This window comes from Stegastes partitus, unplaced genomic scaffold, assembly GCF_000690725.1.
Source record: "Stegastes partitus isolate 25-593 unplaced genomic scaffold, Stegastes_partitus-1.0.2 Scaffold744, whole genome shotgun sequence".
Lineage (NCBI taxonomy): Eukaryota > Metazoa > Chordata > Actinopteri > Pomacentridae > Stegastes > Stegastes partitus.
In genome coordinates this window covers 199,639-212,305 of record NW_007578475.1, presented here as the reverse complement: position 1 = coordinate 212,305, position 12,667 = coordinate 199,639, and the positions used below count along the sequence as shown (strand labels likewise).

General features: G+C 46.7%; 1 protein-coding gene across 1 annotated transcript; it reads left to right on the top strand.

Moving 5' to 3' along the window:
- Positions 1-2,608: 2,608 nt before the first annotated feature.
- On the top strand, positions 2,609-8,876 carry tmem276b (transmembrane protein 276b). Its single transcript, XM_008291456.1, has 4 exons — positions 2,609-3,005; positions 5,718-5,831; positions 8,299-8,436; positions 8,629-8,876. Exons 1-4 carry the CDS (start codon positions 2,609-2,611, stop codon positions 8,874-8,876), a joined length of 897 nt encoding a protein of 298 aa, XP_008289678.1.
- The last annotated feature ends 3,791 nt before the right edge of the window (positions 8,877-12,667 follow it).

Sequence of the window (12,667 nt, the reverse complement as noted above, 5' to 3'; positions counted from 1 at the left end):
GTGAACGAAGCTGAACAAGTCAAAACATTCATGTCAGCACCGAACGCCTCGACGTGGAGCTGTGCCGTCAGAACCGCTTCCTAACAGATGGTTTGTCATCTACCGAGCCTCATCTGAGTATGGATCAGTCACAAATGAGGAATTAAAGGTGCGTGAGAGAGTTCATCAGAGATTTATAATCCAGTTCTGCTTTAGACAACAAAAGCAGGAAGCCCAGATCACAGTTAAACCCTGTGTTACCTCGACAAGTGCATCATTTCGGTCACACAGGATGTTTGCGCTAATGTCAAATTAAAAACCATCAGGTTAGAATCATGCTATTAAAAATACAGGCAGTGGGGCGCCGCTACAGCTCACCTGGTTCAGCAGGTGTCCAATATACAGGGCTACAGTCCTGATGTGGACGTCATGAGTTGGAATCCTGCTCATGGCCCGTTCCCACATGTCCTCCTCCACCTTCCTGTCTCTCTCTCTCTCTGCTCTATCAATAAAGGCACAAAGGCCAAAAAAATAACTAAAAAATAAAAATACAGGCAGGAAGTCACTGCAGCAAAAGTCAGTACAACTTTGACTGAGATTCAGATCTTGTTTTTTAAATGCTGGTGTGTTTAGCCGTACTGTTGAAGACAGCATGGAAGTCCAGTTTCCATTGATGCCCCCTGAGCCAAGTCTGGAGCGCCCGCCCTCCTGCTGTTCAGAACTAGATGGTACCAAGCAGCACGCTGCCTGTGGGCTCGCTTCAGGAGGACGACTGCAGCTCTGATTAGTGACACCATGACTGGTTCTAAACCTCCTGATTGCTGCTGCAGCTGTTTGTTTAACCCCGTCCAGAACCTTCATGTTTCATGCGTAGAAGGTGTTTCTGGTCCACTGGACCCCAAGAAAGAATCTGAGCAGAATATGTGTTGCTGTTCATTATAGACTATTATTCATTATAGAATACATGTTCTGATAAGTTGACGTATGTTTGGTTCCAAATGCACGTCACATGTCCCTCTTTTTATATTAAAAATAAAACAACACCTGTCACCTGAACCACATGGGTCCAAAAGAGCCCAACAGTCCTGAACAGGGTTGAAGTGATGTTTAGCTGGTCACCAACCTTCCTGTATCTGTTTCCATCTTTGTGAAGTCTTGCAGTTGGATTTTTTCAGTCTTTCTTGCAAGTCTTCACATGGAGCCATGAGCCCACACAGAGCCCAGACTGAGAAGGTTCTGGTGTTCACAAGCCATTTTAGAACCATGTTCATACATCTAGGATTGAAAATCACAGATGGACTCCATTTGGTTTTAATGAAGGCAGGATTAGTGTGTCAGTGATCACAGGTACGTTCACTTCTGGGTCAGAGTTAGAGAACGATTGTGTTGAAGAGTCAAGACCACAACAGACGATGTTCTGCTTCCTGCACAGTCTGCTGGAGATACTGAGAGAGAGAGCAACACGTTGAAAGGGTTTGTTTGTTTGTTTGTTTGTTTGTTGTTTAATGTACAAAAAACAGCTCATGCACAATATTTCACATTTCAAACTCACCATCTAACCACATCCCAAGTTTAACCCTGTTCAGGACTGTCGGGGTCTTCTGGAGCCCGGGCCATGTGGTTCAGGTGACAGGTGTGTTTTTTTATTATTATTGTTATTTGAACTATAAAAAGAGGGAAATGTGTGTCAACTTATCAGAACATGGATTTAACATCAAGTCTATAATGAACACCAACACAGGTTCTTTCTTGGGGTCCAATGGACCCAGAAACACCTTCTAGGTCTGGGAAGTCCTGAGCAGGGTTAAACATGAGTCTTCTGAATGATCTGACAGCATTCTTTATCAGATGAAGTGTGTTTTCTGCCCATGCAGCCTCCTGCAGCAGGCTGATGCTCTGCTGGCCTGGACTGTTGTCTTCCTCCTTTTCTATTCCTAGTTTCCATCTTTAGCAGCAGCTGTGTGTTTGCATGACTTTGGTGTGTTTGTTTGACTGGAGCTGCTCTCACTGGACCTCCTGGTTTCACTGCTCATTCACTGTTCATTCATTTGAAAGAGATTGTAAAAAGAGAAAAACAGAGATCTTTGGGTACAAAACGCAGTCTTGTGCTATCTGCCTGAATCCGACCAACCGGCTGATCATAGCAGCTCCTTCACAGCCTCCACTCTGCTGCTGCTCCTCCTCAGCTCACCTGTGCTTCACATGTTTACCTACAAAGCTAAAAGGTGACCAGTGAAGCATCACAAATGACCGCTCCCCCCTCCACCACCACCACAGAGCGCATTGGTGTCTGCTGCTCCCCCATCCATCCCGCAGCAGCCTGGAGGAGAGAGAGCGCAACTACACCCCTGCCCCTGCCTCCTCCTCACAGCGTTGGTCGCCATCCATCCCCTCTCCTCCTCCTGTACCATAACAGATGGTGGGAACAACATTGCATCCACCGGGCACCACAACAATAGACCGCAGCATCCAGTCCGGACTCCGCTGGTCCCGCACCGCCATGCTCCCAGGGCAGGACCGCGCCAGGCTGTGAGTGCCGTCGTGATTTATTTCACGCGGTACCACCAAACCACCACGGCCACGGAGGAACCTTCTTGCGACTGTTTGGGCTCTCCATCGAGCGGGGAAGATGGCCGCTATGAAAATATTAACCAGCACGGGGCTCTTCTTGGCTTTCTGTGCGCTCGGGCTGCTCGCCATGGCGATCTGCACCGACTACTGGTACGAGACCGACGCGAGGAGGCACCGGGAGAGGTGTAAAAACTATGCCAACAAGCGAAACGACCCGGGTTACATCTACATTTCGAACCACAACCTCCCCCTCCAGATGCCTCCTAAGAGCCTGGAGAGGAAAGGTAGCGGCCCAGATGCTGCTCCGCTCGTCCGGGGGAAGCGGCACTTTCTGGCCGCCGCGTCCGCGATGGAGTCTCACTGCAGCCGCCAGTTTAACTCCACCATCTCCGGGCTTTGGAGGAAGTGTCACCGGGAGGGATTCGACCTGGAGACCGAGGACCTTATTTATAAAGGTAAACAGGAGCCGTCGGAACGCCTCGGCGCTGGTGGTGCGCACCAGGCCGGGCGATGAGCTCACACCTAAGCTGACACGAACAGGAGCTCCCACCGCCTCGTTCACTAGCATGTGTCTGCTCGGTACCGCTCAGGTGATGAGGCTGGGTTCGGGTTCTGTTTGTTCCGTTTCTGTGGCAGCTTGTGCTGAATGTCTCTGTCCATGGTGCTGAGAGGAGCTCCTCTCGGAGATAATGGCCTCTCCTGTTATTGACACCAGCTGCTCTACACCAGAACACCATCTTGTTGATTTCTCGTTTACGCTCAGGAGACGTTAGATCATTGATAAAAATGTGGTTGGAATAGAAGCAGAGGCAGCAGGAGCTGGTCAGGGAACAACAATGAGAAGCCTTATTTCAGGCCTCAGTGATGCCATGAGGCTCCGGTCCTCAGGCTGAGCAGATACAGCAGAGAGGAAACATGGCTGTCACAGGCTGAACAAGACCAACAGACAGCAGACCTCATTTCAACCCAAATGACACGTTCACGGCTACCAAGAACCCTGAAGTCCAGCAGGACCCCGTCCCAGAGCTCTTTGTTTACGGTGAAGGCCCCTCATGCTGAACTTGTGTCACATTTAGATGAAACTAGAGGCTCTGGGATTAATCATTTATGGCCAAACATTTATATTTCTGCTTTTCAGGAAGAGACGGTGTCGATGATGACAGCGAGGTTCTGCTGGTGGACTTCAGGGCCTAAACACGTCCCTCCACATGCAGCCTCCAGAACAGCTTGTTGTCAGGGTTCGTTCGGCCTGCAGTCACTGTGAAGCTGCACTATTGTTCCCAGACCGGGTTCTTACCAACAGAACCGTACATCTGCTGTCACTGTGCTGCTGCATTCACTGCCGCTGACCTGTGGACGGTTCATGGTGCTGCTGTGCTGCACATGTAAGGGGAAGGAAACGGCTCTAAAAGCACAACTACAGCATGTTTATCTGCTGGTAGAAGGTCTCTCTGCTCCTGGCTCCTCCTGCCTCGGGGTTATTTAACGTTCTGAGCTCCGAGCAGCCGGAGCGGAGGTGCAGATCAGAATTTGGCTCATTTTCAAGTATAATAGCATCTATTTACTATTAGTTTCAGTGGCCGCAGGAGTAAATACTGAAGGCAGTCCTGAGTGAACACATGTTATTCCTGGATTCAACAACCTCGTCTCATTCTCAGCGTGTTTCGCTCCATTTCTTGTTTCCTTTACAGTGACTGTGTTCAGTGCAAATGTTGGCGTTGATAACCGGCCGTATGTTCATACCTGCTTCAGACATTGTTTATGTGGCCGCTGCGTATAAAGAACCAGGAACCATGTAGGATTCATACCAGTTAGACACAAACTAAAGCAGCTAGTTTGATGACTGAGGATGAATTGTTGTGACATTTAAACACAGAACGAGATCTTTTTCCTCCATCAGACTCCATCAGGGCAGCAGGAAGCACACAGACTTCAGGTGACGGACATGAATGACGATGAAACGTCTCATCAGGAGCGTCATTAGTTGAATGATGTAGAAGTTGTTGGTGCACCAAGACATCTGAACACAAAGACAGACGTCTCTGCTGTTCCTGTGCTGAACACATTCTGGACTCACATGTTGATCAATGAGCGTTTCAACGGCGTCGACTTCTGTTTGGTTTGGAGCACATGATACAAGTTAATCCACCAGTGCCCAGAGCTGGATGTAACTCTGGCCGTCACTTTGAGCTGTGCACACACACAAAGAGATTTTTCACTTATTTTGTGTTGCTCAGATTAGACGTGGGTACGGTAGCAACAAAAAGGAACGACAAAGGGTCCAATCTGCACAGAACCAACACAGCTGAAGTCAGAGAGATGTCAAGTAAACACTGGGGTTCCCTGACAGGCGCTCTGATGATCTCTGTAGATCTACCACATGGAGGTATTTTATTTCTCAAGTTAAGCGTTCCTTCACATGAGATGTGAAACTGAAGAAGAAGCTGAAGTCCCAATAAAGAGCTAGCTAGCTAGATGCATCACTTATTGGTTTGGCAATCCCACAGTCTGCTGGGAGAACGTGCAGGAAAAAAAAAAAGAAAACAGCCTGATGTAAAAACAGCTCTTCAGTCGTAGCCAAACAAAGAACACTGATATCAAAGCCTTGAAGATCACAGACACGAACAAAAGAGCTTTAAAATCCCCAAAATGCAGCAGAGGCTGAGGCTTTGACGTACAGGAGTCGTGTGATTCTCTGTGTTGTATCATCTAATCTGTGAAATTACATTAAAAAGTAGAAACCTCTCAGATGGCTGCAGTGACGTACGGCAGCTCCTGCAGGCGGCTTTATAGGAGTCAGCCAGTCCTTCTCCACAGGAGCTGCAGTGATGCCCTGAGAGGATGTGGAGGGCTCGCTTCAGACCAGATCAGCTGAGGCCTGGATGTGGCCTTTCTGTGCACTAATCCATATTGTTTCTTAATCCGTCCCTCAACAGCAGCGCAGGAGTCGTTGGGAAAACAAGGTTAATAGGAGCAACTCAGAAAGTTAAAACTCAAAATAAATAAGAAGCTTTTGTGCCACTTGTGCACATTTATCTGATCCCAGACGTGGGCCAAAGGTTCACAACTCCTGCTTCATTTTCTTCCTTGTTTCCTCTCTTCCCTTCTTCAGTTAAATGTTCTTGTGCTCCGGCTGTAATCGTCTCCTTGGTTCTGTTTCTTTGCAGGAATAATCCAGAGATGTACTCCGGTGAAGTATCACTATTCCTCGTCCATCCTACCACGAAACCTGCCTGTCAACATCACAAAGACCATCCGCCAGGACGAGTGGCACGCGCTCCGTAAGTCGCTCACTGCTCTTCTGTCTCTGCTCTGCTGGAGTCTCACTGGTTGTCTGGTTCTTCTCTGCTTTACCTGGATTTAGTCAGAAGACTTTTTGAGCTGTGAAGAGAGAAAAAAGTCACAGAAAACTGGTTTAATTGTTTAATATCTGGTTAGAAAAGTGTGTGTCCTTGACAGCCTCTCCTTGTGTTGGTAGTTTGTTGACTGAGGATATCTGAGATGTGACTTTTGCCTTTAGGCTCATTTTTCCATATCATTAGAGCAACAGGAAGTAGTGACTGGTGTGTAGTTTGTGGTGTCTGCTGCTGCTCTAAGCATCATGTAGAGCAGAGGAACAGAGCAGTGCTGTTAGCGTGACTGATGTGAACATGTATGCAGTAAACTACAGGACATGAATCACACGCTCACAGTCACATTTCAAAGTAAGAGTCCTGTATGCTGCTGTTGTTCCAAACATAAACTAGATTCATCAATACGACACACTTATGACGCCACATCATCTGTTCCATGATGTGGCGTCAACAACGAGCACAAACAGGTTTACAGGCTCGTTAAAACATGCACATGAATACAACACGGGCCGTGATGAAGTCGCTTCTGTACGTCTGAAACGGCGTCTTACGGTCTGTCACGCCAGCGCTGGACCTCAAAGGAAACATTAAAGTGAATATTTAGGTTTTAAAAGTCGATCATCAGAAGCCTATAGCGCTACAGCTTCCTGTCGAGCCGTTTTAAAGAGATATTTCTGATGGTTTCAGTCTGTCAGGAATCCAGTGTTCACGACCTGCTCAGAGCAAACAGACACAGTTAGCCACGAGCTAATGACCACAGAGGAGGGCTGAGCAGCTTTAAGCCTCGTGTTTCCCTCAGGAGTAGGTGGAGACCCAACCAGAGCTTAAAGAGAACGAATACTGGACTTAAGTTGATCAGGTAGACACAGAACCGCGCCTTTATGTGGTTTCACTGGATCCGCCGCCTGCCATCAGCTGAACGGGTTGAACTGTGAGTGAACCGCTGGATGACAGATGAAGATCCACGGCCCGGTTCTTCTTCTGTTGTGTCACTTCTGTCGCCCTGTCGCTCAGGGAAGATGTGATGAGGTTTTTTTTCCTGTCTCCGGATTTGTCCTCAGAAAACAATGTGCACGCAAACAGGAAGAGCAGAGCAGGAAAACTAAAGGTCTCTGAGAACGAACGCCTAAAACCTCACGTGTGTGATAATAAATCAGCTGAATGATGTGGAAACAGGAAACTATAGCAGCTTGTTCATTTCAACAAATGACTTTTTTTTTCAAGTTTTCGTTTGCTTACAAGGTTTTTCTCAGACATATAATGAGCTCCAGCTGTTGGTGTGTTCATGGTGGCTGCAGCTCTTCATCAGCAGCATTTGGGGTCAAGTATGATCTGTGCTGTTAACACCACACTAACACTGGAGAGAAAAACGCAATAAATATGTAGAACCATGTATAACAGCAGCAGCAGGTCACGAACATGACTGAGAAATGAGCACAGATTCAGGTTCTTGTCTGTTTTTCACCATTTAAAAGACATCCAGGGCTTCTATCCAGCCTCCTCTGCATGACGCTGTCCTCCTGACAGTGGTCACCTGCTACCTGCTGAACTGTTTAGAAGGTTCTGTTCACCACTTGTAAGGCCCAGCTGCTGCTCGCTGCATGGCTGTCCTTATGAGCCCTCCTCTCCCATGTCGCCACTCGTGACCAGAAGTTATCCGGTCATCGCTGCTAGAGAGCCTCTGGTTTGTCTGATGGTTTATCTGAGGACATTAGGGCAGCAGACAGATCAGTGTCTGCTTTTAAATCTCTCCTTAAAACACTGGGACAGGCCTGTATTTCTAGCTTGATCTCTTTGCTCGGAGAGAGACGGAGTCAGAGAGTTTCTTGACCTTGGATTGCATCAGCAGTGATGATGTACTTTCATGTGATTGCCTCTGGGTGTGTAGTTTTATATTCGGTACAGGTGTTACAGTGCGCTGACAACGCTGCAATGTTCAGTACAGACAGTCTGTCATTTACCCAGAATCCCTGAAGTTCCTGGTTGTGATTAAGCTGTGATAAGTTCTGCTTTAAACCTGCCAGACTGAGACATCAGCTGAGCCTTCCTGTTCATACAGCTCATCATGATGAGCAGCTACAAACACACCTTGAAGCTCCAGCTTCATGTTACAGACGTCTCTGCTTCTACCATCATGATGTAAATGATGTCCATAACAAACAATGGAAGCATTCATTTAGTGTCACTTTATTGGTTTTCTGTCAATTCTTTGACAGTAGCTCAGCTAATATATAATATTGGAGGAGTGGAGCCTCTTCCAGCTCAGCCTGAGCTGCCTCATGTGACTGAGCATACAGTTACAGTCGTATGTTGGTTTTTAGGCACCTGGCAGGTAAACAACAGGCTTCATCATTCAGCAACAGTCATGTGACCGTGTTTTCATCTCTGCCTGCAGATCTAAGAAGAATGACGGCCGGCTTTGTGGGAATGGCCGTGTCCATCATTCTCTTCGGTTGGATCATCGGAGTGCTGGGATGCTGCCAGCAGCATGACCTCATGCAATATGTAGCTGGGCTACTCTTTCTCATGGGAGGTACTGTGAGAACACACATGCACACATGCACACAGCAGCATGCAAACTAAATCCAATTTTATTCAATTTGTGCATTAATGTGGTGACAGCAGAGCGTGGTTGGGTCGATGTGCTGCAGCAACACGACTCCTGTCACGTGTAGGACTGATGGATCAGGAGCCCTGTTAAACTCCTGCTGCTCTCTTCTCACAGGGACGTGCTGCATCATCTCCTTGTGCACATGTGTGGCAGGAATCAACTTTGAGCTGTCGCGCTACCCTCGCTCCATGTACGGCCTCCCTGAAGACATTAGCCATGGCTATGGCTGGTCCATGTTCTGTGCCTGGGGGGGCCTCGGCCTCACGTTGCTGGCTGGCTTCCTCTGCACCTTGGCGCCCTCCCTGAGCACGCCTGCTCGCACGACCTCCCACAAGCCGAGGCAGGAGAACGGAACCGTGTGACAGAGGCGTGGTGAAGCGGGTCGACCCACCGAACGCACAAACCGCACCCTTCCAACCTTGATGTTAACTCTGAAAACAGTTTTTGTCTGATCACCATCTCACAACCCCCTCCCCCGCCATCATCGCCATCCCCCCAGTGTTCAGTGTGCCTGAGTTGAGACAGACGGAGCAAAGTGACGACGAACTTCACAGCCCTGGTTCTGAACATCCATGAGGGACCTCCAGGAACACAAAGAGAACACCTACAGTAACGTATGAACGGCTCTCATAGCACAAACAAGACTTTTGGTTTTTGGTTTTCGACGTTTGACACGATGACTCTACGGTGATCTAAAGGCGACTGTTTTCTCTGAGGAGAATTTGTCTTAAAATGGTGCTCTCCTAAATACATAAAGCCACACACACTCCCACACCGGACACACACACACACACCGGACACACACACACTCACACACACACACACACACACACACACACACCAGCTTTTCCACACATGCTCAATTACTCCGGATGAATCATGAGAGAAATCCTCCAACAGGAACAAACACAAACATCAGGCAGAGCATCCGTCAGCATTCCTTTTCCAGTCGAGTGATGTGTGCTGTGTTATTGTTCGTAATGAAAAAAAAAAAAAAGTATTCTGGCGCTGACTGCCCGTCGCTTATCTTTAGCGTAGCACACTAAGTGATATGAGAGAGGAGCCCGGGGTGGACGTCTGCAGCCTGTAATGGATCTAGCAGCACTGTGGTCAGAACCATAAACACACAGAAGCAACGTTTGCTGGAACAAGCAAATAGTTTGATACTTCTTCAGAAGATCCAATATGTACAAATGCATCTCTGTGTAGATCCAGATCATCGTTTGTGTAAAGTAGATTTTGAATAAGATTGTTTGTTTTCGTTTGTTCGGAGGTGGTGACGGCTGACAGTGTAGAGAGGATCAAGACTGGGGTCCGTTATGGATCCTGCAACACGAAGGTATTTCTGTGGTACCAAATGAAAAGAATTGAAAGTAAAAGGAAGCATTAAAGCACAGCAGCTGCTGGGCGGTGACGTAGCGCCGCTGTGCTGTTGCTGCTCCGCCGGCCCGGTGGTTTGCTGACGGCTGAATCTGAACCTGACGAGAGCAAAACATCAAACTGTGAAGGAAGTATTTGATTTCTCATCGTTCAGCCTGAACAAGCCTTCGTTTGTGTTAACACTCTGAATACAAGCAAGTTAAGCAGTTTTACAAGGAAAAAAGAAAAAACATGCAACTTCAGTGATCCCACTAAAAAACACAAGCACAAGCTGCACTGGGAGTCTTCATCCACACACAGGGCGCCGGCGGAGGAACGTCTCTGGAAACAAGCAGCAAACCGTAGAACAGAAGAAGAGTTTATGTGATGACCTCATCGTCTAGCAGTAGAACACATATCACACATGGACAACAAAACCAAAAAGATCAAATTAAGTAATGAATCCATGAAGCATGTGTGAGACTGCAGGAGTCCAAGCTAGAGACGCGTCATGTAGAACAGACACGCCTGCTGTGTGCTGCAGGTCTTCACTGCTTTCTTCTTATTTTATTACTTTGTGATTCAGTCTTTGGATTAAAAATTCCTGCAAATCTGGTGGCAGGAAGAAAAAGCACAAATAGAAATTTGACTGCAGCAACATGTTTAATGCGTTTCACACTCATCTCGTATGTTATTGTTTTAATCCAGGAAGACGCCCGGCAGTGACCAGCAGCCAGACTAAAGGCTGGATCTGCTTCATTCTGGGTGTTCAGGGGATGGATGCTGAAGTCCAGCTAAAAAACCTGAAAAAAACATTTTCAACAAAATAAGAAGTAAAAATAAAGAAATGGATTACTGGAAAACTATTTTTGATTTCAAATTGGAGGTGCTGTTTCAGATTCCAAGTTGGATTAATGTGTGACACACACCTTGAATTCACACCAGTGTGTGTGTGTGTGTGTGTGTGTGTTTCACAGGATGAAGTTTGGGATGTTAAAGGTTTAGAAACGTGTCACCTGCAGGATCTAAAGATGTTCAGCATAAGAAGGAGGAAAGACTCCTCTGGTATAGGAATAATTCACAGCAGCCATTTTTTGTTTGTTTGTTTGTTTCACAAATGTGATTTTTTTTGTCCCCCAGTCACCAGAACTCATTTATTTAGAAGTGATGAAACTCACCAAGGGTTCCAGAATATTACAGCCATGTGTGATGAAGTTTTTATAAGTGTTGATTGCCTGAGATGAATCATGAGATATTCTATCAGCTATGTCAATTAACTTTCTTAGAAAAAAAAGGTGTTATCGTGTGTTAACGACACTGTGTGTGATGTTCAGTCCTTTCACCATCACATTAACGAGGAAATTAACTGAGGCATGATTGAACTGTATCTTCAGTGTCTTGTTGAATCTTTGCACTTTGCTGCGTCTCATAAAAGACGGTGAAGCTGAAGGTCACGTACAACAGATGATCAGAGCATGTGATAGGCACCCTGTTGAGTCTCCACAGAGTTTGGGTTTGTACAGCGTCGTGTGTTCGGCCTCAGTCGGTCCAGACTCTGCCAGAGACGAGGACATAGTTTAAATATAAAAACACTCCTATGTGTGGTCAGTGCACCGGCCGCTGACAGAATGCGATGCTGTTTGGTGTTTTGGTTTTATAAAGTTCACACCAGAACTGATGCACAGTGACAGAAGTACTACAGTAAGCAGTAAACTTGGATGTGTGAGTACTCGGAGCAAGTACAACGTGTTGTTAGGACTGAAGCACAAATGCACACGACTCTGTTTTTTGTGTATAATAGGTGGAGAAATCAGACTTTTCCAGCGCCGATCCGCTGCCGCTGCACACGTGCAGTCAGAAAGTATTACGAGCTAAAACATTTTGAAGCACAAATTTCCAAGAACACCAACACGTCCCGCTGTCGGTGTTCTGGAGCTAAAGTTTGTCATCGACTCCAAACAGAAGAACAGTAGCACACAGTAGCGCGATTTACAAACCGCTAAGAAATACTGAACTTTAGAGAACAAATGAGGTCAGCACAGTGTGACGGTGTGTTCAAAAAAAAAGAAAACATGTTGTACAACCTCTCCTCCAGTGGCGACGTCCTGTGTTTCATGAGGAACTTAGAAATGTGCGATGAGAGATGCCCTGTGAAAACGCCGCCGTCTCGAGTGGCACTCGTTTCAGTAGCACAGCTGTTATTTTCTACGAGTCATTTCTACTGGTTCCATCCACTGCAGATGTTGTGTGGGGATAAAAAAAGACATTACAGTCTTGCATGATCTCATTACAGTTAGTTTCTTTCAATATAATAAAAATTGTGTCCATTTTTAATTAATTTATTTTACTGAAATAAAACATGTAATTATTAAGATGTTGTGATTCTGAGTCTTTGTCTTTGAGGCTGAGATTTGCTCCAAAGTTGTTTTTTAGAGAGTTTTTATGTTGAGACGCTTCGTGTGTCCTCGTCTGGCTGTCCAGGCGGCAGAATGCTGGATTCACAGCGAGGAGACGGTTTGTGGAGCTGAAAATGAAAAGAGGTTTGAGGAGAGGTGACAGCAGCAGCCCTTCAGAGGAGGCGAGCGTTGGCCTTCTGTCACTGAGGACGTGGTGCCATCTAGAGGGAGGACGGGATGCTCGGAGTCCCTGCTTGTTCTTATGAATCTGCTCCAGGCCCATCGTGTGTTACCCAATATCACATCAACAAAAACACGTTAAATCACATTAACACAACCTTTTATAAACTTTAGGCAGTTTCCTCCCATAAATCTGCCTCTTGTTAGGGTCCGAGCAC

Coding starts and splice junctions, on each gene's coding strand:
- tmem276b (XM_008291456.1), top strand. CDS start 2,609: ATGGCCGCTATGAAAATATTAACCAGCACGGGGCTCTTCTTGGCTTTC. Junction 3,006..5,717: donor CGAGGACCTTATTTATAAAG/GTAAACAGGAGC, acceptor GTTTCTTTGCAG/GAATAATCCAGAGATGTACT. Junction 5,832..8,298: donor GGACGAGTGGCACGCGCTCC/GTAAGTCGCTCA, acceptor CTCTGCCTGCAG/ATCTAAGAAGAATGACGGCC.